At 37.5% G+C, this 24910-nt stretch overlaps 1 protein-coding gene and 1 non-coding gene across 2 annotated transcripts; both read right to left on the bottom strand.

Annotated features, from left to right (window-relative positions):
• Positions 1-287: 287 nt before the first annotated feature.
• Positions 288-10391, bottom strand: LOC134531303 (MORN repeat-containing protein 4 homolog). Its single transcript, XM_063366996.1, has 4 exons — positions 10358-10391; positions 5069-5285; positions 3253-3362; positions 288-442 (listed from the first exon to the last, which is right to left on the bottom strand). Exons 1-4 carry the CDS (start codon positions 10365-10367, stop codon positions 288-290), a joined length of 492 nt encoding a protein of 163 aa, XP_063223066.1. The 5' UTR covers positions 10368-10391.
• Positions 10392-19295: 8904 nt separating this feature from the next.
• Positions 19296-19449, bottom strand: LOC134531500 (U12 minor spliceosomal RNA). The gene has a single exon (XR_010075015.1). It is a non-coding gene; the product is annotated as a U12 minor spliceosomal RNA (small nuclear RNA).
• Positions 19450-24910: the final 5461 nt, after the last annotated feature.

Consider the following 24910-nt stretch of genomic DNA (forward strand, 5'->3'; position numbering starts at 1 on the left):
ATAAAAATATCAGATGAAAGAGAATGTGAATGCGTAAGGAATGAAAAAGAGAATACGAGAAAAGTAGTAGCTTTAGAAGGCCTAAAATTAAAGATGTGCCACATAGCCTGTTGAAATGTAAATAAGTGGTGATTGATGAATGATGATTGGTCGATGGATGATATATTATGGCCTCGCTTCGACGAGATGTCAGAACTAATAGACAAAGATTAAAAAAACTTAGTAAATAGACCGCAAGCAGGTGTTTGTGGAGAAGTGTTTATTGGAGGTTGTCGCAGGGAGGGCGGTCAAGCCCTGTCGCACTGCGCCTGCGCCATGAGCGCCACCTTCTGCGCGCGCTGCACCACGTCCAGGCAGCGTCTCTTGCGCACCAGCCGGCAGTCCTGGAAGAAGCCCTCGTTCCTCGGGAAGCCGTGGCTGCCGTCGCTGAACGTCACCAGCCCTGCAGACACGCCGTCAGCCCCGGGCACGCGTCAGCAGGCCTATACTTGTACATCGTGTAACCCATGATCTCATTGTAAGTGTTGAGTTCAATTTAGAAACTTTTTATGTATAAATTATGTTTACATTTTATTTTTAATTATACGATAGAAATGTTTCCTATAGCTACAAATGAATTAACTTGGTATAGGTATTAAATGTATTTATGTTACAAGTAATACATATTTTAATAAAATATACATTAATCATCAAATAAAATATATTTATAATTTTTATAGAAATAATTTATTTAAATATAAATCCTTTCCTTTAGGAATAAATTTGTTAGATTTTTTAGTCTCTGCATTGTTACTTATTTTCGCTACGAGTTCTGGATAAACGCAAATAATAATTATTTTAATATAATCTACGGCTATGATACTTATGCTTAGATTCACTAAATTTATGTTCTCTTTATTTAGCCAATTTATTGAGTAATCGCCTCGCTTGTACAAAACTGATTCAAATGTGAAATAATAAACGATAAGCTTCTTTAATAAAGGTTTAATTATAAAACTAGCTTTACTGTTGCCAAACCTGGACACTATCTACTCGCGTCCAGCAAACGAATTCGCGGCTCAAACCGGCTGCGCTGTGCTACAATCCCCAAATGTTTATTTTATAATGTTTCCATTCCAGTTGCAGGCAAACTTAATAAGTTTTATTCCTACCTCCACCTCCTATTAGAATGTTATACTGTGGATCAGTGGTTATAACTTCTGGCTGGCGATACAAGGGTCCATGGTTCGAATCCCAGCCGGGTCGGAGATTTCACGCTTGTGGAAAATTTCGTACCCGGTTTGAGGATTGGGTGTTGTGTCGTACTTTCACCTCCATACAGCGGGCGCTGCCCTTGAATCACATGAGAGTCAATGCTCGTCGCGGCTTGCATAACCACGGCACCATGCTCGAGCACGATTGCCAAAGTGACAGGAAAATTTACAACCCATTTATTGCATGCATTGCGATGCCAGGAGAGGCCAGGTACGAGCGATCCTTACCTACAGGGGGGCACAGCCCTCCGCCTTTCCTCTGGCTCCCTCCCTCTCGCCATCCTATCCATCCCATGGTTCACCGACCACTTCCGTCCTCTTCTCATCTTCTTTAATTCTACCCTCCGATTGCTGCTGGGGGAACCCCGCCGGACGCCTGTCTTGGAACCTTCGTTATCATTTCCCGTAATGATAAGTTATATGTCTCCCTTCGCAAATCCAAGTATTTTGTCATCCAGTCTACATAGCACATTGTTATCCTACCATTCCCTACCCACACAAGCGTATCCTTGATTATCGCCCACGTCATCCTTCCTGATACCGCCGCTTACCCCAACTGCACATTTTTTCGTGTATCCTTCCCCTTCCTCAAAAAGTGAAATATAGTGTGACAGTTCAGTGATGTGAACTAGTATAAATTTCCATCAATTTCGTGTGTAACATCGAATCACGAAGTATCTCTTACCACAAGTTCATAATATGTGATAGTTACACCTTTCATTGACATTTAATTGGAGACGCGGCAGTAGACCGAAAATGACTGGACCGAAAGGCACTACTCCGAAAGGCACTAGACCGAAAGTCGTTTAGCTGAAATACACTAGAACGAAAGGCACTAGACCAAAAGGCACTAGCCTGAAAGTTGTTTCTCCAAAATTTCGGTAAACGACTTTCGATAGCACCTGCTATCAAATATTGTAATAGGATAATATGGGAAACAGACAAAAAAAATGCGAGACATGTTGTTCAGCGAACCTGGCGGCGTGGACTGAACCTACGCTTTGGAAACGGCGGTAAAAGGCATTGAAGTGTGTTTGGTGCTATAAGATGATGGTTCTATTTGCGAATAAATAAACACATTATTATGTGAACAGTAATTCAGAATGGCCGGAAATATTTGTGCGGTGTTTGGCTGCAAAAATTACAACATTACTAACTGCTCAAAGTCTTTTATCAGATTTCCAGCGGACGCAACGCAGTAAGTGTTTCGCGTTTCGCGTATTCACAATTTTAACCCCTTTGTTTTATATTTTTGTCTCTTATTATAAAGTAATTATTTATTATAATTCCTTACCATTCTTGTAACATGATTTGTTTACAGCAGTTTCTTTCGGTTTAATTAAGGAATTTTATTTAAAATGCAGTCACATTTTCAGGTGAGAAATTAATTTAATGCATACAATTTACTTCCGTTACTAAAACTAGTTGTTCTTGTTTCCTTAAAAATAAAACAGCTGGAAAACCAATTAGATACTACATACTACTTGTTCAGTTATTTTGATAGATTATATTTTGCACATAATTACATATCTATCTTTGACACATACCTTTAAATAAAGCCTGAGAAGAGTTCTGTATGAATAATAGCATTAAATTTGTTTGAATTTCTAGTTTTGGTAAAAACAGCACTTAATTGTGTAAACATGTTGCCTTTAATATGCACGTAAAATTGAATTACGCGGGGCTTTCTTCAGTCCACGCCGCTAGAATGCGCTGCAGTCTGGTGTCTCGCGCTTCGCCAATGCTAATTGGCCGGAGTTTCCCATATTATCCTATTACAATATTTGCTGCTATCCATTTAATTCTCTCCATTATTGTCTTTTTAGCTAATATTTTGGGGTTTATACTGCTTCATTGCAAGAGTCTGAAGGTCTTGGACAGTGTTTTCTGTATATCACGATTATAAATATGTTCCTAGTATCTTGTGTGTCTATGTGCATACACAATGTAAACCAATCAGGGTCAATAAAGGAATACTCAAAACCAAAACCACACCTACCGTTTCCCCAGATGCGGCCGCCTCTGAACTCGCCCTCGAACTTCATGCCGTCAGCGCGCCAGAAGACCCCGTGGCCGTGGAACCAGCCCTGCATGAACTCGCCTTCGTACCTGCGCCGTGCACAAGCATCCGTGTTCAAGCATGTCCTGTGCCTTTGCAACGAGGCACAGGTACACTTCACTGTTGTGAGCAGCTGTGTTTATTAAGTAACACGAAGGCACATCAGCAATTCTGTTCTGTTCAACGGTATCGTATCGTAATCTCTATCTATAGTCTGTCTCACTCTTAGATTGCAGTGCCGGCGACCGCTTTTGCCAGATTGTAAATGCCTAGTTAAAATTTAAAAATAGTTGTTAACATTAAAAATCGTTTTTATACTCCCTAAGTTATAAGTTTTAATATATATAATTTATTAACTTTGCTGCATACTTGTTGATATTTTAAAGAATATTTTAAGTCTATTGACATTTAAGTCTATCAAATTTGTGGTCAATCTGACAAAAATATGCATTACTAATAACAATTGTTATTTCACATGGGAAACTATTTGTAGCAAACCGTCACTATTAATAACAAGGCAGTTCATAATATTATGCGCTATGTTCAAAAGAGCAAAAAAAATCAATATTAAAAGTTATAAGAAATGTTAACAAATACACTTGAAACTAAAATGGCGACTTTCAATTACTTACTCCTTAGTAATTAAAAAATATATATATTATCAGATGATACACTTTATTAAATACAACAGGAAATGTATTTACCAAATTCTCATTTCAAATTTTAATTTACAAAATACAATGTTTCAGAAATATTTTAATAATTTTTTATTACAGTAGAAAGTAGGGCCTAAAGCGTTTTGGTTCTGTGGTGTATATCTAGCAACAGAGCACGCAGAAACAAGGACACCGCTAAATCTGGGCGCACAACTTAAAAAATAACATTAATACTAACAGTAGGTCGTGTGCACGAGATTTGATCGCCATATTTTCGAACCTACTGATTCACAGTAGTACATAGGTAGGTCGTGTACCTACATAGGAGAGAGGTCGTGTGTGGGGGGAGGGGAGGGAATTAATATAATTTATTTATGTTACTGACGCATGGCACAGTAGCCAATGAGAGCATATTAGGATGCCATTTTGGTGGGACTATAGAACTGTTTATGTTTATCAATTGTATTGTGGCAAAGAAATTGTCGAGATATTAGAATGCTCAAGTGTAATTCCTGTTTTAAGAATCAATAAATGCTGTTACTTATATAAAAAGGCACTCGCAATTATTGTAAATAAAAAAAATAAGAATGTTTCGTGGTTAGAAAGGTTAACTAAAAAGGTTGCATAAGCCAAATTGTGTTGACAAATTACTATACAGATGTCACGGGATAATCATTTGGTAGTTAATGTAGTTATTTACAACCAACAGATGTCGGATACATAGGGACCGGAAAAATTCGCGGATTCAATGACCTCTAGGATAGCCTCCATTATCCTCTGAACTTCTCAAGTAAACACGCGTGTACATTGGTTACTAAATTGTGAGTCGTCTCCACTGGGTAGCTTGTGATTCGACGTTTCTTTGGTCGATAGTCTCTCATCGGCCCAGAGAGCTCCAGTTAAACCGTGATCCAATAGCAGAACCAGCAGAATTATACACATGTTTGAATTTCAGCCTATCACGAAGTGAATCCGCGAATTTTTCCGGTCTCTACGGATACATGGTGAAATTCCAACTGGCTAAAATGAACAGCAGTATTGCATGGCCGAGCTGAATGGCGGACGCAGGGGGAAGCAACTGTGAGGACGAGGAGACTGACTTGGCGCCGTCGGGGAAGCACATGACGCCGAGGCCCGAGCACAGGCCGTTGTGGAAGCCGCCGTCGTAGCGCGTGCCGTCGGGCAGCGCGAGGTGGCCCATGCCGTGCTTCTGGCCGCGCGGGTTCCAGTCGCCCACGTAGCGCGAGCCGTCCTCGTAGCGGTGCGCGCCCGTCTTCACCACGCCGGGCATCACGCTCCACGGCTCGGGGCACGCGCCTGCAACACGCGCTGCACGCAGGGTCGCGGCCGGGGGGATTCCGCCCCTCGTCTACACGGTTACACAGAGGTTATTAGAAGGTAGTGTTTCCTCCCCATTACAGCCCGATGTTCCTCGTACCTTTGAATATATATACTGTATAGAAGTCGCCAGCCCAGGTTAAAATTTATAATACGGTTTGAGGTAGTTGGTTAATTCACCGCCGCAATCGCCACCATCTCTAAGGCATCTACTTGTGGTGGTCCCTAGCGGACAAGTGTCGAACTCTTCAAACACCCCTTCCCCACCCTCCCTCGAACACGCGTTGTCCTCCACCCACCCTCTACCCCACCTCTCATCCCTACAGTTTTGTGACGCACAAACTCCCGTTGAACGACCTTGAGCTGCAGTGAATGATGGGTGGGGTGGGGGGGGGGGGGGGGTGCGGGGAATGACAGCGGGCGAAAGTGCTGCGCTCTTACTTGTAAATAACAACCTAAGACGATACAAGGCGTTACGGCAGCGCACTGCAGCGGTGAAGTTCCCAAGCTGCTCATCATACGCTCCTGAAAAACGTAGAGTAAATCCTATCCACTCGCGACTTCTATACAGAATATATATTCAAAGCTCGTACACAGAAGCCTCAGGAATTGTGTTCCAAAGTATAATCTTTTGCACAAACATCTTTGACCTTTTTTTTTTCTTTTTAGCGAAATCGTCAAATAATTGAAACAAGAAAACACATTAATTAAATTTATATGCGTGAACGTTGAATTTCCAAAAGTCTACTATTCCCTGGGATTTAAGTGCGACAATCTATATTTATTTTAAATTTCAAATATAAAGAAAACTAGCTCATAAAAATTATATAATGTTTATACTGGACCCCGACCTTCACAAAAGCTTGGCTAGATGCTTGCTCCACGTGCCCTTCGGAGTGCGAGTGCGTACACACATGCAGGCGTTAAGGGCGATTAGGCTCCACCATCTTGGATCTTACACATTTTTTTTTGCTATAATTCTAATTTTTAACTTTTTATCACAATATTTGGCATATCAAGGCATAAATCACATCTTCCAGACCTTCTATCCCTTGTTGCAACCACGTATTTACCAACAGGCTCTAGTCTGTAGGCTCCAGCAGAAAATAACTTATTTCCCGCGGGCGACTACAACTAACATTAAAATAACACTTCAACAAGTAGCCTTAGCCAAGTCCTATGCTACGTCAAACCAACAAATTAGGCTTAATGACTTTATTGCAAGCCTTATCAAAATATCTGAAATATTTGAAATTGCAAGGTGGCGAGGCTTAATCTCCCTTAACGCGCCATCACACAACGCTCAGTATCTGATTAGGTTATTGTTCCTTATTGCGTATGTATCCTTTGTATTTCAACAAAAAATATTAAAATTAAGAAAGAAATTGGACGTCTTTGGGTTGTAAAACTGTATAATAATTGCCCAAATATATTTTATTTCGAAAATATGTATAAATATTTAAGGAATATTGTTCCTGGAAGCAATCTATCTATATAACATATGTTTAATTGTATTTTAACGTAAAACAATTAAAATAAAGTAATCAGTTGAATGCGTTTATGATTCGAAATCATACGATTACCAATTTTTTATAAATATTTTGTAGATATGTACTTAATATAAGCTGAATACGCAATAATAAACAATTACCTCTGAATACGAAAAGCATTTTAGAGTCATTTAATTTGGCTACACAAGATTCGTTTCACGGTTTCTACTTTAACATGTATATTTTAGTCATCAGTGAAAAAAGGCTAGAACGGGTGTTTTCACGGACGTTCTTAGCTATGAAAAGGTTCTACATACAGGATTTTATAAAGGTACCTATAGGAAAGCCAATAGCGCCACCGAGCTTTATAAGCTCGTGCACCCATCCGAGCGTCGCGTCCGTACGTTTCCCCGCCATCCGTCAATCACGTGACATCAGGGCCCGGAAAACTTCCATCCGTCCGTCCTTCCAAAGCTTTACAAGCTTTAAATTTCGTCAGACGGACGGCTGAAATTATAACCTCCAGAATGTTATCAAGGTATTGCCTTCAACATTTCCTATCTTAAGGTTTTTGAAGTTTGTTTATTTGTTTAGCTGCTTTCATTAAATTATTTTATTTCACGTTTGAACACGTTTCAAAATTTGATTTTTTGTTTCAAAAAAAAGTTTACAAACACATAGTTACGTATTATTAAAATCAAAAAAATATATATATGAATTAATCTCAAAACAAAATAAAAAATCCAGTAATGATTTTTAAGTGCTTGAATTCATGATCGTTAGACCCCCGTGAATTTCGCGGATTCATTTCGTGTTATGCTAAAATTCAAATAATTATACCTTAGTGCTGCTTCTTTCATTGGTTCTCTGTTAATCTGGAGGACTGAGGGCCAATTAGAGACCCTCACTCATAGAAATGTCGAATCACAGGCCACCCAGTCGAGACGACTCACAAGTCAACAGCCAATGAACAGTTGGCATTTGCCCGAGTGTGTAGAGGATATTGGAGTCTATCCTGAAGGTCATTGAATCCGCGAAATTCACGGGTCTCTAATGATCGTCGATCCAATACGCATATACAAGAGAAATTTTCACCACAATTGAAGCCTTCTATCGGTTGGTAGCATCGAAATATAATAGTATCTGTCGGCCGTGCGGATCGTTGTGTGTCGCTCGGCTTGACGGACAGACGGACGCGACGAGAGTCCGTCTTCAGAGCGAGGTCCGCCTGACTAGGGACTACATCCACCCGGCTTCACGGCCGGCCAAGCACTGGAAGCGCGATGGCGCATTTGCTTCGCTGCGTAGGATGCACCAAGCCCTGGTCCCACCAGAGCACGCACTAATCCCCTAGCTCAGGGTTTCCCAACCGGTGGCAGGCGGAACATCAAAAATAAACATAGGAACAGAATCAGTGTTGAAGAGGACTTGAAAGTCAAATTAAGATACATTGACCCTGATGTTGGAAATTTTGATAATGGACAAACAGCAACAAGTTTCTTGATTTTTGGACTCAATTTTAAATAATTGTCTAAAATTGTTTGTTTGTATTGTTGTTAAAATTGATTGAATGTCTATAATTGTTTGTTTTCAGATGTATTTGTTATAAATAAAACTACCATTTTGAAATAGACATTTTATTTTTTCCTTAATTTCAAAATTAACCATAGCTTATACCTATGTTATTATTTAAAACTGAAAGATTAAGTAGGCTAGTGCCTAGTGGCACACCAACGTTTCAAAAAATGTCAAGTGGTACGCAGTTGGTAAAACGTTGGGATGGCCAAGCTAGTTTGTCCACTTTCCCAGGTGCCTTATTCTACTCTAAGCCCGATTACTGCTGTTACAAAGCGAGCTGGAACAAAACCTTACCATTCGTTCACTCCATTATATATATATATTTTTTAACTTAGCTAACTTAATCTAAACAACTGTTCACATGATTTAAGAGTATTTTGAATGTAGCTAACCTAACTTAAACAACCTCTCAAACGATTTTACAGCATTTTAATTTTAAATATAGCTTATATAACCTAAGCAACTTCTCAAAACGGTAATTTCGCAATTACGTTCAACATAATCTTTAAATATAATGAGAATAATATTTCCTTTTTTTTTTTTTTTTTTTTTATAGAATTGCATGACTCCAGAAAATCTACAATTATACGATGGTCTGAACTGTGGATGACTTGTGTTTCACTGATTTTGGTGAAATATTGCTCGTCGCTCATTTCTCCGTATTAATGACCTGAAGCCTACGAATTTTTTTTCTAACCTAACCAAAAAAAAAAAAGTATTTGTAAGAGGGGTCCGAGTTAGGGAGGGACCTAGGTGCGTCTCAGGCCGAAGCCTATACCCTAGTCATGCTGGGATTAGCCATGCACGGAAGGGTCGCATGCATCGTAAGATTCATATCAGTCCATTCCGAGGACATAACCGTTCCAGAGTTCAACGAAGATCGCTGCTCGCTCAACGTCGGAGCAAATATTATAGGATTTATTAAGTACATTAAGTTAGCTACATCTTAAATTGGTGAGTCCTAATCAACCATTTAAATTATTTCACATTATTTTTAATATAGCTATCCTAACCCAACCTACTATCCACTCTTTTAAACTATTTTTAATGTAGCTAACCTACCCTAACCGACCGTTCTGAGGATAACAAAAATTTGTATATTTACAAGAAAAACTACTATAATTTTGGAATTTTTATTTTATAAATGTGGCTTTCCTTCAGAATTACTAATGTTTTAACCAATCAGCATAAATTTCTAACCAAATTTCCTAAAAATGGAATACAAAATTCTAATTCTCTTCGTATTGATTTAAGATAAACACAGAGAGAGAGGAAATTAAAAAAAAAATAACTTACACGCAAGAACGCGGCATCGGAATAAACTGGTGTGAATCTAAGGATTCCCATCGATGACTGGGATTCCAACCCAGTCGCCGATCCATGGAAACAGCGGTGGCAATGAGGGACGTTTTTATCTTTTGTGTGCGGGGGGAGAATACATTTCTCACCTACCTTTTTTTCTCCTACTACTCATTATATTGTAATTATTCTAGTAAAATTTTATGATTAAAAACAGAGCATGTGAAAAATGAAGTTCACTGTACGCCCCATACACACACACGTACATATATGTAGGTGTGTGTGCGTGTGTGAAATTTGAAAGCATTTCAATTCACATAAAAGTCAAGCTTTAAAAACATATATTTAATTTTGAGTATATATATAATTTTGAGTATATATATAAGTCAAGATTTAAAACACTAAAAATTATATATATATATATACTCAAAATTAAATATATGTTTTTAAAGCTTGACTTATGTGAATTAAAATGCTTTAAAATCTCTTTCATGGTAATATTTTTCAGTTGTAAGGTATAACTAAGCAATAACATATTACCAGTATATTAACGTGAACTACATTTTTATAACCCTTCATAAGAAATAAGACTTCCGCAAACTTTCCGAAGTCCTTGCTCCGGGCTGACCAACCCCGTCAAGAGATCCGACGCACAGCAAAGGGTGGGCAATGTTTCGCACTTACTGTTCTCCATGGCGACAATTCCTCGCGCCACGGCTACCAGATACCGACTGTCTTCGCGAGTACTGAGGCCACGCAAGTGTCTTCATCCCATTACGCCCGGGGGAAGCCTTGGGCCGCCGTCTCGCTTGCTCCCTAGGTAGGAGTTGGGAGAGCTGGGAGCAAATGAACGCATTGCCGCGTTTTTTTTTTTTTTTTTTTTACCTGGCAGAAAATTGCACGTGTCTTGAAAAAAAATGCAATTAGGAATTATGATTCGTAGATAGCGGAAAATGCATTTGACAACTCTTAATATAGGCTACCACAATTTATAAGAGGCTTAAACTCTTCCAGGTTTTATTATGTGGTTTTACAACAAATAGTAAGTAATTTCATGTATGCTTTGCATAACCTGTGATAATTGAAGAAATAAATATAAATAGAAATTACTTTAATCAAAGAGATCTTAAAATATTGTCATTGTTAAGTGTAACTTGCTGAAATAAGGTATCCATTGTACTCAGGGGCGCAACAACAGGGGGGGGGGGTGGCAAGGGTATTTCCCCCCCGCTCTGAAACCTTGAAGTGGGGGCAAACGGGGGCAAAGAAAGTGCTGTGTAATCAATTTTTAGATAATAAAACTGCTTAAATAGCACCATTTTTCACCTTGAAATACAGATTTTCCCGGGGGAGGACCCCCGGACCCCCCACTTCAATAGGGGGGAATCGATGATTCTTTATAAGTAGGTATATTGCCACCCCTTTGGAAATTTAGTTGTTGCGCCCCTGATTGTACTAAAAATCGCAAGACGGCCAACAAGTAGAAGGAGCTAGGGTGGAACACATCGCAAAGGAAAAGAGAAGTGGAAAGTCTGGTGAAACTGTTAAATGGATAGGGGCTGGGGGAAGCTGGGAGACGGGTTGAACATAAGGGGGGGGGAGAGTATAGAGGAAGGAGGATCATGAGTGGAGACGAACGGAAAGAGGGAAGCAAGTATTCCTGGCGGGAGTGGAATGGGCCTGGGGTAAAGATCTGGCCGTGAGAGGAGGCAAGGAGCTTCAGGAACTGGGTAAATAAAGAAAAAAAGGGGGGGAGAGACTATTTGCCTCCTGGCGGAAGCCCAATCGCGAGTGTTCAAGCATATCGTATCGTATATAGAAACGACTCAGAAGCAAAGATCTTGACAAAACACCCAGCAGACGATTTGCCCTCACAACTCTTAATCGAGAGAGCGACTTGATTGACCTGCGAGCGTCTTCAACTGAACAGCAAAACGACCCGCTGCCATACTGTTTTCCGGAAGTGTTAAATAAGAGGCTAAAGTTCGTCCTGAAAATAGGAAAGGTCACAAAAAGAAGAAGTGAAACGAGCCTATTTCCATATGGAAATCGCAACGATGACAATAAAACAAGAACTTCAAACTGTATAGCATTAAGTTAGGTTGAATATTTAATAGACGACACACGTACCTTTGTTGTAAAATACAACCCTCCCACCCTACTTCCACTTTTTAGCACTACCCCCTTCTTTTAAGCACATTTAAAAATCGAATACCAACTGTACCGTAAAACGTGAATAGAAACAGTCCGATTAAAAAAAAATATTTATGTACAAAATAATTACTCAAATGTTATATACGTATAACGTATAAGCTTCTATGTTAGGAGTTATTGAATTTGGAAGTTACTTGCAATTTTGATTTAAAGTGTTAGTGGCATACACATCATGAGTTCTGGTACGCAGGAATCTAAAAAAAAATAGTTTTATTTTCCTTACATAATTCATTTGTCTTCTTTTTTGATGTGTAACATCTTAGCTCTCAGTATACAGCATTTGGTGTAATTTCGTGGATGCAACGGAAGTCAAGGAACGGAAATGTGTAACAACCACAATGCTGCCATCTGTAGCGGATGGCCTGAACCAAAGTTCACAGAGACAAAGGAAAAATTTATAGTAATAACTGTGCATCGAATTTTAACAAGATGGGGCAGTATTTTAATGAAATTCCTCGTTGAAAATCAGGTCCAAAGCCGAGATTTAGTATTTTTTTCGGGGGCAGTATTACGCCTGGCTTCTTCGAAAAAAGTGGAAAAGTACCATAACGGTAAACTGCCATAATGAGACGGAATTCTGCCATATTTTCTTATACACTCCATGCAAGAGTACAGCAGCATTGCTCTCGAAGTACTGTATAGAATACTCGGTAAGTAGCGCTGTCATCCCTCTATCTGTTTCTCAGATTAACTTAAAAGCCTAAAGATAACGCTTCTGACTGTCATAGTTGCAATCACAAATCACCGCATAGATCGCGCACTAGTAGAAAAAATGTTTCCAAAAATGTGTTATAGGGAGCAGCACTGTATTCTTATTACGATATGTAAAAAAAAAAAAAAAAGTAGTTTTCCATCATGGCACTTTTCCTCCTGTTTGACGGAGGCGACGGAAAAGTACCATAACGGAAAACTGTTATAACTTAAAAGGACAAAGGGGAATTCTGCCAAAATTTCTTATACATTCTACGGAATGAGGAAAACGGCCTTACTCGTAAAATCGTAATGTAACTAGCTTCATAGAATTTACATTTTTCCACAGTGGAATAATTAAAATAATTGCATATCATTATTTAATGATACCAACGCTAATATTCAAGGGTTTTCTTATGTAATGTTTTCATTATTAGGGTGATATAACTCAAAAAACTCAGATATTAAGGTTTTTAATATCCGTATTAAATTATTTAAATCCTACATATATTTTTAAGATCCTGAAATGCAGGAAAGTATTTTTGTGTAATATAGAAGGCACAGGTCAAGCAGAACAGGCGCTCTAGAGGAGACATAGGCTAGTGCATCGAATGTTGGTGGAGTCTTTCAAAAATAAACCTTGGTAAAATTTAAGTATTTTTTATATTAAGAAATGAAAAATATTACTATGTGTAGCATATTATTCTGCTTCATTTAAACTGTCAGATCTAATTTAAATTCATATTTTTCTGCCTTACAGAACCTATAAACGAATTATGACACAAAATAATCAACACAATTAAATCAGCTTTTGACCTGATTTTCGACTATGAATTTGATTAAAATACTGCCCCATATTCTTAAAATTAGATGCACAGTTATTACTATAAATATTTCCTTTGTCTTTGTGAACTTTGGTTTGGGCCATCCGCCACAGATGGCAGCATTGTGTTTGTTACACATTAACACAAAACACGAAACAACACAACACACAGTTCGTATTAACTAATTGGTTACTTTGGTTTTCACAAAAATCTTGAACAGAAACTAAAATGGTGTATACAAAACAAATATGTAGATTACAAAAGTTTAAAATAACTTTTTGCTTAAGTTTTTTTTACCAATGATTGTTTCTAGATTATTCAAAAAGAGTTATAATTTTTTACACATTTTATAGTTACTAATGGTTTTAAAAGTGTCACTAATTCTGTAATTGCAAGTTGGAATCCAAACCGAGATATTATGTCTAAACCAACAAAAATGGTAATAAAATGTATATAATAAAATTTGCATCACTGATTGAACGTCTAATAAATAGAAAATGCAAATAGTTTATATATAAATGTGACGTCGTACCGCCGAAGGCCACAAAGCCCGGCCTCCACCCGCCAGTATCGGCCCCCGCTGGTGGAACGCACCCCTCGCCGAACCAACACGAGTCAAAGGAAGCACCCTCCCGCAAGTAGCCCTAGCGCCCTGTAACTTAAACATACTCACCTAGCAAGGATGCTAGAAAATTGAGCCCCATTAAACTCATCAGGTATAATTACCCAAAGTTAAGTGCCGGGAATGGTGCGTCTTAGTGTGTGTGTGTTGGCCCCCTAAGGGCATCCCAATTCGCTAACGCAAATTCTTTCCCGTGCGGCCTGGGCCCTTAATTATAGCGGAAAACCGCGTGAGTGCATCATAGTCGTAATTAATTATAAAATGTGCAGCGAGGGGAGTGTTTGAATAATAAGCGAACAGTCGCGAACTTGAGCCCCACTTTTGAATGTTTTATCGGCTAATTGTGTGGCCACAAATTCAATAGACACAGAACCAGTTGAGAGTAGCCTTAAATCTAATTAAAATAAGAGTGACATGTAATTAGCACGTAAGTTTTCCAGTTTATATTGTATAACGGTAAATTCGAGATTTTGGCGCGAGGGAACAATGACCTCCCTCCCTGGCGCCATGTTCCCCCGGCAGTTCTTCGCGGCTCGCGGTCTAGGGCGGACGTGTTCGTCCCGCGGAGTGTCATCACCTTTGTCTCACTGATCGTCATACTGGTAATTATTTAATTCTTCAAAACCCTTTTCAGTCACCATCTGCGAGTCCCTAGACCATTTACGGTGCAGGGCTTAACCCGGCCGCTTTTCATTTCACTCCCGTGACGCGTTCATGTCGCCACGCGTGTAACAGCCTGCCGGTTACAAACTTTAGTAATTAGCGGACACGTGAAGTGTCAATTTCATTATAATTTACGGGATTGGCCGACTCCAGCCGAGACACAACATATAGCTGCCGCTAGGGAACGTGGACAATTAGCGTAAGCAGAGTAGGTACTCTGCCTTGTACTTTATTTTAATGAACGTGTAAGTGTAAAGTGTTAGTGCAATGTATCGAATATAATTGTGTACTTTGTAAACAGTGTTTGCGGCATCGCAAAATTAAGTGACACGCACAGAGCGTAATAAAATCCACCAACCGGATCTTGCCATCAATTATTTCACTCAAACCAGTAATCACCTCAACCGACCCTCCGCATATGGTGTGTTGTAAACCAACTCACAGCCTACGGACCTAGTTAACACGCTGGGGCTAACGAACCACACCCTGCTCTACCACCCCGTGTCTTCAACAACGGCTAGACACACGGGTTATACAGGCGCCCACCTGGTATATTCGGCATAGAAACAACACACTACACACTAGGTGCTCCCCGGGTTGCGACCACAAAAACCCGGGTGATGGCAAATGTAGCATAATTTAAATGCCTGAAATTTTAAATTATATTCTAATTAAAATTAGTTGAAGCAGAGAAAGTTATAAATTTAATAAGACCTACAGATCTTCATGTGTTGCTTATAGTATTATCAACATGTTGGTGAAAAGAAAGCTTGGCATACAATATAACTCAAACGTCTTAAAAGAGAACACCACGTTTAATATCATTACTTACTATGTGATAGTTCTGATTAGTTGAATTAGTTGTTTTTACTAAAGGTTATACAATAAATGCTATCGTAATTCAGAGACGTTTATTAATTTGATATTGCTGAATAGTTTCACAAACATATTTCCCAATTATATTTGTTTCATCAGCATCTTTTCTTGATAAATTCTGGTTACAGTTGGAATATCATTTATTAAATATTAAAGAGTAGTTGAGATAAACTACTATTTTTCGGAACACCTAATACCATAAAATTGCATTTGCAAATTTGACTGAAAAGCGTCTAATGTATTTGTAAGATAATTAAAACATATATATACCACGCATTTTTTGATGAGGCCTAAAATTGATAATTTTTTAATCATAAGATTGTGTTGGAAAGTATCAAAGGCTTTGCTCCTTTTATAATAAATAGAATATTTTATTTATATCTGTATGTTTTACTGGTACACTATATATATTGTGTGTGTTGAAGACGATCTTCCTGATTGAAAACTATGTGGCATTTCAGAAATAATATTTTTAGGAATAAAATTCATGTGCCTACAAATATTTTTTCGTCGAAAAACTCTAAAATACTAAATAACAAAGGTATTGGTCAATAGTTTGTGTCTAAAATTTAACTCAATAATACTTCAAGAAAATATATATGTACCGATAAATGGTTGAACACACATCGGTGTACAACCACTCACTGACTGATACACATTAAAATCAAATATTTTATGTACAAAAACAAACAAAAAATTAAATGTTTGTTTGAGCTTTATTTATAACATGATGGAATGATAATGCTACAGTTGCTAAAAACTAAAACGCTACAAAACTAAAAAAAAAAATTATTTGCAAAATCTCCGCTGACCCCGGAGAAACCCCCGGAATGGCCACTGCATGGGGAGGGGAGCACAAGAAAAGAATCGGGCTCTCTATTTGGAAGCCACCCTAGAAGTTTTTTTACCCCCCACCGTCTCTTTGTTAACCTGACTTGTTGCAAGAGATTGTATTCTGACCATAAAACTGCCGCCATTTTGTGTGGGCAATCCGCCTTGGAGGAGCCGGTGCGCGAACCCGGGTCCTACAAGTTATAAGGCAGGCTCTCTACCCCAGAGCCAGAGTGGTAGATCGAATACTTGCAGTCTTCTTAACACCAACATGAAGTTATTCCACGAGTTTACTGTAGTTTCGTGTCATTAACACGTGCAGTATGTGCAGTAACATCTAACTTCGGTAAAGAAAAAATTTATGTGTTCTTATGTTGTTTGTTCAGCATGAATTATGTAATTTATAACAGTGAAATATAATTTGTAAAACTGGTCTGGAAATTTTTTAGTTTTTTTTCCCTGCAAACAAACACAGTCCCGCTGTACAATAATTGAATCGTTTAGTGCAAAAACCCGTTAAAAACCAAACATGAAGTAACATTGTAGTAACTATAAATTTATTTCAATGTTTTATACAATTTGGTTGCTGGAAGTAACCATTAAATGAATGTTTGTTATGGTGAAATAAATATTTTTATATTACCCATATGTATATAAGAAATTTTTGAAATTTTTTTACATGACGGGTTTTTGCACTAAACCATCAGTATGCACTTATATTAAGGCAGTAAATAAATAAAATAAAGGATTTATACAATTAAACGAAAATACTGGTTAAAACAAGTGGTTATTTATTAATAAAACAATCAAACAGTATTCTAAAAACAATGATGAGGACTGAAAAACAATGATTAAACAATCAGTCAATATTATTATGAATGATGATTAATCCTCATCATCACTGGGCTCGTTTTCCGGTTCCCTGTCAGTTGTTGGCCATGATAATATCATATCGTAGAATTTCTCATAGCCCACCAAGTATGGCCTAAGTTTTATTAGGTCATTCATCTTCTTGATGTTGATCGGTACCTAAAATCGAACACATTGTTGTATCATAAAAATAATATTTTTCATACAAAAGAAGATTCACTATGTGAAAATTTAAAAGTGAATCTTCTTTACTTTAATAAAATAGAAAGTTAACTTTCTAACTAGCGCTTAGTTAGCATAATCCCACTATCCCTGTAACATGCTTTATTATAAAAAAAAAATTTGTTGTCTGTAAAGTCGGTTTACGGACTATAGTTTAACGTGACGTCATAACAAAACATTGATGAAATGATTGCATACTTTTATGAATAAAATTGAATCATTTTTATTGAATTATCACTATTTTGTATGGATACAAAGAAGGATTGAAATGAAATCTACAATTTAATTGATAAATTTACTTTTATTTGCACTCATTAATTCAAATATGTTTATTACTTTAACGAAGAGATTATTTTAACTATAACTTTTATACATGTTTGCTATTTAACTTCTTCCAATCTTTGTTATTCTGTTAAGGATAGGACGATGATAGGAAAAGTAGGAAACGAATGGGAGTGTTTCAAGTCTAATGTGCTTCGAAAAAGTCAAATCAATGGTTTTTCCAATCGAGTGGAAGAGAGATAGATGCGGCGCAAGCGTACAATGAGCGTAACGGGACACAGCGTAACGGGACAATGTGCGTAACGGGACACTTTTACGTGCGTGCAGCCGGCGTTCATCGATTTATTAGACGTTGTCACGTCAAAAATATTAAGGAAACATACCTTCCCAGCTGGATAAGCCTTCCTTGTGGGTAACTCTGGTGTGATGTCAGCTATAAGCAAGGTGAATGTTGATAGTTTTAGGCCATTGTTTGTTCTGTTTGCAGTCAATTTTCCTAGTCTGTTTGCGTCATGTCGGTAACAAGAATGCATGAATTTTGAAACTTGAAACTGCACCTTGTCTTCTTTACGAACCATTCTTCCTCTGGTCTCATCCGATACAGGCTGTTTTGACGTGACAATTCGGCTATGGTAATTATAATTAAATTTTAAAAAGAAAAATATTTTTTATAGTTTTTTTTTTCCTAAAATGAATATTTGTTTAATATATTCATTACGCACGGTATTGTTTTAAAAAATCCTACTTTAAATTTGGTGTCCTAGTTTCGTATAATAAGTTTATTTACTCTTTAGATTTAATTTACTCTTTAGATGTTTTCATATCATTGGCGAGTGCTGAAAGACTCGTTCACATTTTATTTTTCCCCGCAACCTCCGAAGAGCTTATGCTCGCCGGATACAAGAGCAGCGCAAGCTGCCGAAGCTGCGTTCCCTAAACTCACGTGGGAGGGAAGAAAGAAATATCGTAATAGAAGAACAGTTAATAAATAATTTTCGACACCTATTTGTTGCTTTTTCATTATAATGTACGCATAATGGATTGCGATGTTATTTTGATATAACGTAAGCTCACGGTTAAAATTTTCAAAATAGTAAATACGTACATTGCAAATTTTGTAGATTCCGTAGTTCTACACTTTACTTATTAAATCAAATTAAATTTAGAATGACTTAAACACAAGTCTGGTTCAAAATATGGAAAAGAGAAAAGAAAAAAATGCACTTACGCAGTTTGTTTTCTACAAATTACGAATGTTGCGACGCCCCGACGTTATACTGTACGCGTACGCAATACGACTCGATTCGTTGCTCTAACATAATAAATATAGCATGCTATGAGGTATTAGAAGTAACGAGTACGAGTAACGTAACGATACGAGAATAACGAGTACTAATTGTTCTTGTAACGAATACATTTGGATACGCTTTTTTTCGTTACTTTTTCACATCAGTGATGTTATTTATCGTTTACCAACATTAATTATTAACTTAACAAAGCGCATCTTTAATGCTTTCAATAAGGTAATCAGGCAGATCGCTATCACTCGAACAGGCAGCAAATGTAGGCTGCCCACTCAGAGGACGACCTGTACCTATACAAAAATCCAAATACTAGATCTGCCTAGCTGAGCCAAGCGTCACCAAGGCTCTATATTTTCCTTACTCATTAGTTTAAGGCACGACGAAGATAACAAAAATTTTGTTTAAGTATATTTTAAATAACTTTACATCATGAGTTAAAATGTAAGTATTTTCCATATTCAAACAGTTATTTTTATTAAATATTAAGTAGAGTGTTATAATTTGTAAAATAAAAAATCGTTGAAAACAAATTGTACTTTGCTTTGAAAAAATATATTGTATTGCATTCTTAATTACTTAATTTTTATTAACTGAATATGTGGCATCTTTACTGCAATTTAAACACTAAATTATACGTTTGTTTATAGTTCAACCGCTAGATAGCAGAAGCGTTTTAATTTAGCATCCTAGATGGTGCGGCTGCCGCTTCATTCGGTCTTTAAAGTTCCATAATCACTCAAGAGATCGCAGTACTATACGATGGCACCAAATTTTCGTCGTGCCATTCGTTTGGTACTGGGACCATTATTATGGTACGCAAGTGAATGGTTCTTGGGTTTAATACTACAAGGGACAGAAGGTTATTTTCAATAAGTAACTTTGGAGCCAATAAATAAACTCTGTAATATTATATTACAATTTTTATTTCAATACAGCAGAGCCTAGTTCCTTTCGCGTTTTGTTTCGCATACATACATACCTACCTAATTATATATATTATTATAAAAGTCTTTAATATGTGTATAAAAATGTAAATAAACTTTCTTTGCCTGTTTGTCAATTTACATAAATATATATGCAAATGCATGTTTGTGTTTATGTATATATTTAATGTGTATGTTGTTACTGTAGATTTATATGAATCATTGGTTTGCTGTTGTTGCAGACAAACGGTTATGTAGGTAACGCAGGGCCGCAACAAGAAGGGGGGGGGGGGGGGGGGGGGCAAGCGGGGCATACGCCCCGGGCGCTAAGCTGTGGGGGCGCCGAAATCGCTTGCATTGTAATTCCTACTACAACTGGTAACTGGTAAAAAGTTTTTTAAATTACATGCCAGGAATGTCTAATCTGATTTACAATATAACGTCTCAACATATTTAATGAACAAGTCTAGTGATCATACGGACTACTTTATGGACATAGTGGGTTCATGCATGGAAGGTACAGTAGCACAGAAACTGTTACATGTAGGTATGGAAAATGCTTAAATAGCACCATTTTTCGGTGGGAGGGCCCCCGGATCCCCCGCTTAATTGGTGTGGTATGTGCAAAAAAAGAGGGGGGGGGGGGGGGCGAATTAATCCGTTCATGCCCCGGGTGCCAGAGACTCTAGTTGCGGCCCTGATGTAACGTCAGGAAGCCGTAAATAATATATTGATTTATGTATTTTTTGGTGAGACGATACTTAGCTTAAAATTCAGAACTATTACTTGTTCCACTCTGACACGTATGTACACCTTGTGTAACGCCCACAAGTTACGTTATGCACATGTGAGTATCCGGATAGATTGGCGTTTGAGTTCCGCGTCTGGAAGAATATTCAGTGGCTACATCAAATTGTGTAAACCACGTGTGTAGACTCCGGTGTCCCCCCTGCCCCCAAACCAAAATTTTATGGCATGAGGACCGTCATCCCAACTTTCTATACAGATTTTTTTTCTCGCGAATAAGCTATTTTTCTACAGTAAAGATTAAACTGCAACTTAGCTAAATAAGGTAACATTGGGATTATTTTCGAACTATTGTTGCAATCCTTACTGGGCTACCGTAATGCATTTCTTCCATATTTTTCCCCAACTTTCATCAAAAACGGCTGTTATTTTTGTTTCCAAATATTCTCTTTTTTTAACTTTGGTTTGGGAATGAGTGCGGGCAGACTTCCTCAGTCCGTCGCACATTTGCAAACCTGGGCAAGTTCGTGACGCGGAAGAAAATTAAAATAAATCCCGATTCTCCTTGGGTAAGCTTGGCGACAATACAAGAGATTATTTTATTTTGTTAAAAAATGTTGAAAACATTTTTTGATTAATTAACATACTTTATCCCGGAAAATGACCATGCTACATCATTGGCGTAGCCAGGATTTGTGTATGGGGGGTGTTAAGAAACGTGCCCCCCCCCCCCCCTCGTATTAAAGCGGGGGGGTCCTCCCCCGGGAAAATTTGGATTTTAAGGTGTACAATAGTGCTATTTTAGCAGTTTTCGGTACTTAAATTTAAATATTGTAATGGTAAATTTTTTATTAATTTTAATATGAAATTTGTTTGAGTGATGAATAAGAGATTAATTAAAGATTTGGTGCTAAGGCGGGGGTTTGAACCCCTAAAACCTCCCCCTGGCTACGCCTTTGTGCTACATGAGCGGAAATCTGTTAAATTCTTGAGGAGGGTGGCGGGGGGCTTGCCTCCCCAGGATCTACGCCAATGAGTCCATGCAAATACACGTATAAATAAAGGACGTCTATTGTCATATATAATTAGTTGTTGAAAGCATGGTAGTCTAATGTTTAAAAATGACATGATTATCTGTCGTTTTAAGGTAATAATAATTAATTTTAAAACACACTTAGCCTAATGTATGCTGTTTACAAATGTTTATAACGTGAGTAGTTAAGCCCAGTAACTTTGTATCATATCACAACAACAAATTAACAGTTTTATTCTTCATGACATTCCACTAAAATACGTTCAGTTAAACGCTGCCGAGCTTAAAACGGAATGTTATTTTGGCATTTTACACGCGCTTATACCAAGCTCTCCATTTAAGTAACATTATATTTTTATTCCCAAACACTATACAGGAATTTCACCAAGTTTAGTCACAATTCGTGGCCAATTTTCACTTTATTATTGTTACTTTTTATAACTTTACGAATAATCAGTAGTAACAGCGATAAATAAGTATTCAGGCTTACCCGTATCTATTTAAAGGCTTTCAGCAGCGTAAATTTGTTTTTTTTGAAGAATCGTTTTTCTTTATATAATGAATGAGATGTAAGTTAATTAGTATCTTTAATGACTTTCAGCAAGAAACATAAACCAACTGAATAATTCACTGTTATAATATTAACTGAGTTATGTAGGCCACAAGTTAACTAACTTTATTACTAGTTTGTATGTACTAAACTAAACCCCTGAAAACTAATTTTGCAGTGTACTTGTTTTGCAATGTTGTTGTGTCTGGAATGCAATGCAGCTGTAAGCCTTGCATTATGGGACGTTTCGTCAACGAATATCCCGCGTAAAACGGGAATCCCTTTGCGTAAGAAGCCACCCCTGCAGAGCTCTGACGTCATAGAACCGCCCCCTCCTTTTTTCCTCAGCCGCGTGGGCAGTATCAGCTAGAGGTGGGTTGTTACAGCAATTTTCGGTATCTGTCATAACCTGATACTGATACAGCATTGTACCATGTTACAAGTCTCTGATACTTCTGTATCAGACGGTCCCAAGAGGCAACAAAGCTCCGTGTACGCAGACCGTGCGACCGGAAGGAGAATCTGATACATAATTTATCACGCCTGGTAATTCTCTACCTCTGATACTCTCATGCCCACCTGATACAACCAGTATCAATCAGTTCAACATTCACTGCAGTTCGTCCTGGCCGTGTATCACCATGTTGCGGGCTGTCATGCTTTGTAGTTAGTATTTTTATAGTGAAATAAGGAATGGATAAGTGCACGAAAAAGACTTCATTTGTGGAATTTTTTCACGGAAAATAATGAGTTTGCTAATTGTAATTTGTGTAAACAAAAACTGAGTTATAAATCATCGACTAATCTGAAGAAACATTTGAAACGTAAACATTGATATAGTATGCTCTCTAATGTACCTATCTGTTTTGTTATTTTTTATTTTTGATAAAATCGTGAATTTTTAATGTATAAAAACACTAGTTACTAATTTTTTTCGATAAAAGAAAGTCCATATGTTGATTACATCTGTTATTAGTGTCAACTGAGAATTTATTTGCATTTTCATAGCTGTTAGGTGCACAAATATAAATATTATATCTTGTATTAATGTACTTTTTAATATTAAAATTTCATTAGTTTTATTATTTAACGAGACGGTGCACGCACTGCGCACTGAGCGTACTTTGAAGTAGGACAATAAACAAAACGACTTGTAACCAGGGCTGCCACTCTGATATTCATGAAAAACTTAGATAACCTAAAAAAAAAACCAGACACATGGGTAAAAAACCCAGATGCGTCTAAAATGCTATCGTTGAAAATGTTTGCATACTAATTCAAAAATATAAACATAACTGGTTTTAATATAAAACAATTAATTACCTTACAAGACTGAAAACTGTTAAATACAACCAATACAAGAAAATTACACTGCAGCAAAATGGCTATATAAGTAATTCTTGGACCAGCACATATCATAAAAAAACCTACAAATATATACATGACAAAACAAACACCATCACTGCATTCTTTAAACCGGTAAATGTTTTTATAAAACTGCATCATGTACGTTAGTCTTTATTCAGAGTCTGATTCTACAAGATTGGTTTGAAGGTTAATTGTTGCATTGGTTTTGTGTTCTGCAAGCCTCTTTGAAGAATGTGTCTAATTTAATATTCGACTTAGCTTCTTGAAAATTAGTTTTGTGTTTATATGTATTTTTGTGTGTGAAACACATAGACTTGTTTGCATTTATCAAACAGATATTGCAACAGATACAGTAGCTACTACCTTTATTATTGTTTTAGGTATAAAAATAATTAAAATTATAAAAAACCTAGAATTGTTGGAATTCATTATTTAAAAACCCAGAAACCCAAACACCATTGGAAAAACCCAGATCTGGGTGGAAAAACCCATGAGTGGCAGCCCTGCTTGTAACAATATCGCTTTGCGCCTCTCCTTCAAGGCTTCAACGCCTTCCCCTGCGCTTCCTCCCCTACATTCTTTCCCTTCTTTATCCCTTATTCGTCGTTCCTGCTCCCTCCCCTTTCACAAGCTCCGCCCAAGTGACCGTCATCTGCGATCGGGTACTGCGCTCATTGGCCGTGGTGTTGTTCCAGGTGAATTCTGAACTGATACTAAAGTCTCTGATACTTTTCAAGTGTACTCGTTTGCCGTGCCTGATACAGGCGCGTATCAGTGACAAAGTATCAGGTTGATACTTTTCGACCCACCTCTAGTATCAGCTCTCGGCCACAGAACATAGACAAATGGTTGGTTATAAGTCTCCCATATAACTGTCAGAATCAGCGTTTAACAATAATTGATATCTTCTCTAAGACCCAATCTACAATGACACGGAAGCGTTGCCGTACGGATTAGCTTAGTAGAACTCAGCTCTATCGTTTACCTTTACATTAATCCGTATGACCAATAGAAGTCGAGTATTTGGGCACGGTGGTAGCCATGTTTTTTTTACATTTTAATTAAGTTAAAAATTGTTCCGATTACAAGAATATCTAGTGTTCTATTATTTTGTGTTTTTTTTATTATTTATTTAAACCCGTCAGTGTTATTTATGTTCTCGTTTAACAAAAATTGTTCAATTAAATTAATTTTTGGTTACCGTGAAATTCAATCTTA

Source organism: Bacillus rossius, chromosome 3 (genome assembly GCF_032445375.1).
Source record: "Bacillus rossius redtenbacheri isolate Brsri chromosome 3, Brsri_v3, whole genome shotgun sequence".
In the NCBI taxonomy this organism is placed as follows: Eukaryota; Metazoa; Arthropoda; class Insecta; order Phasmatodea; family Bacillidae; genus Bacillus; species Bacillus rossius.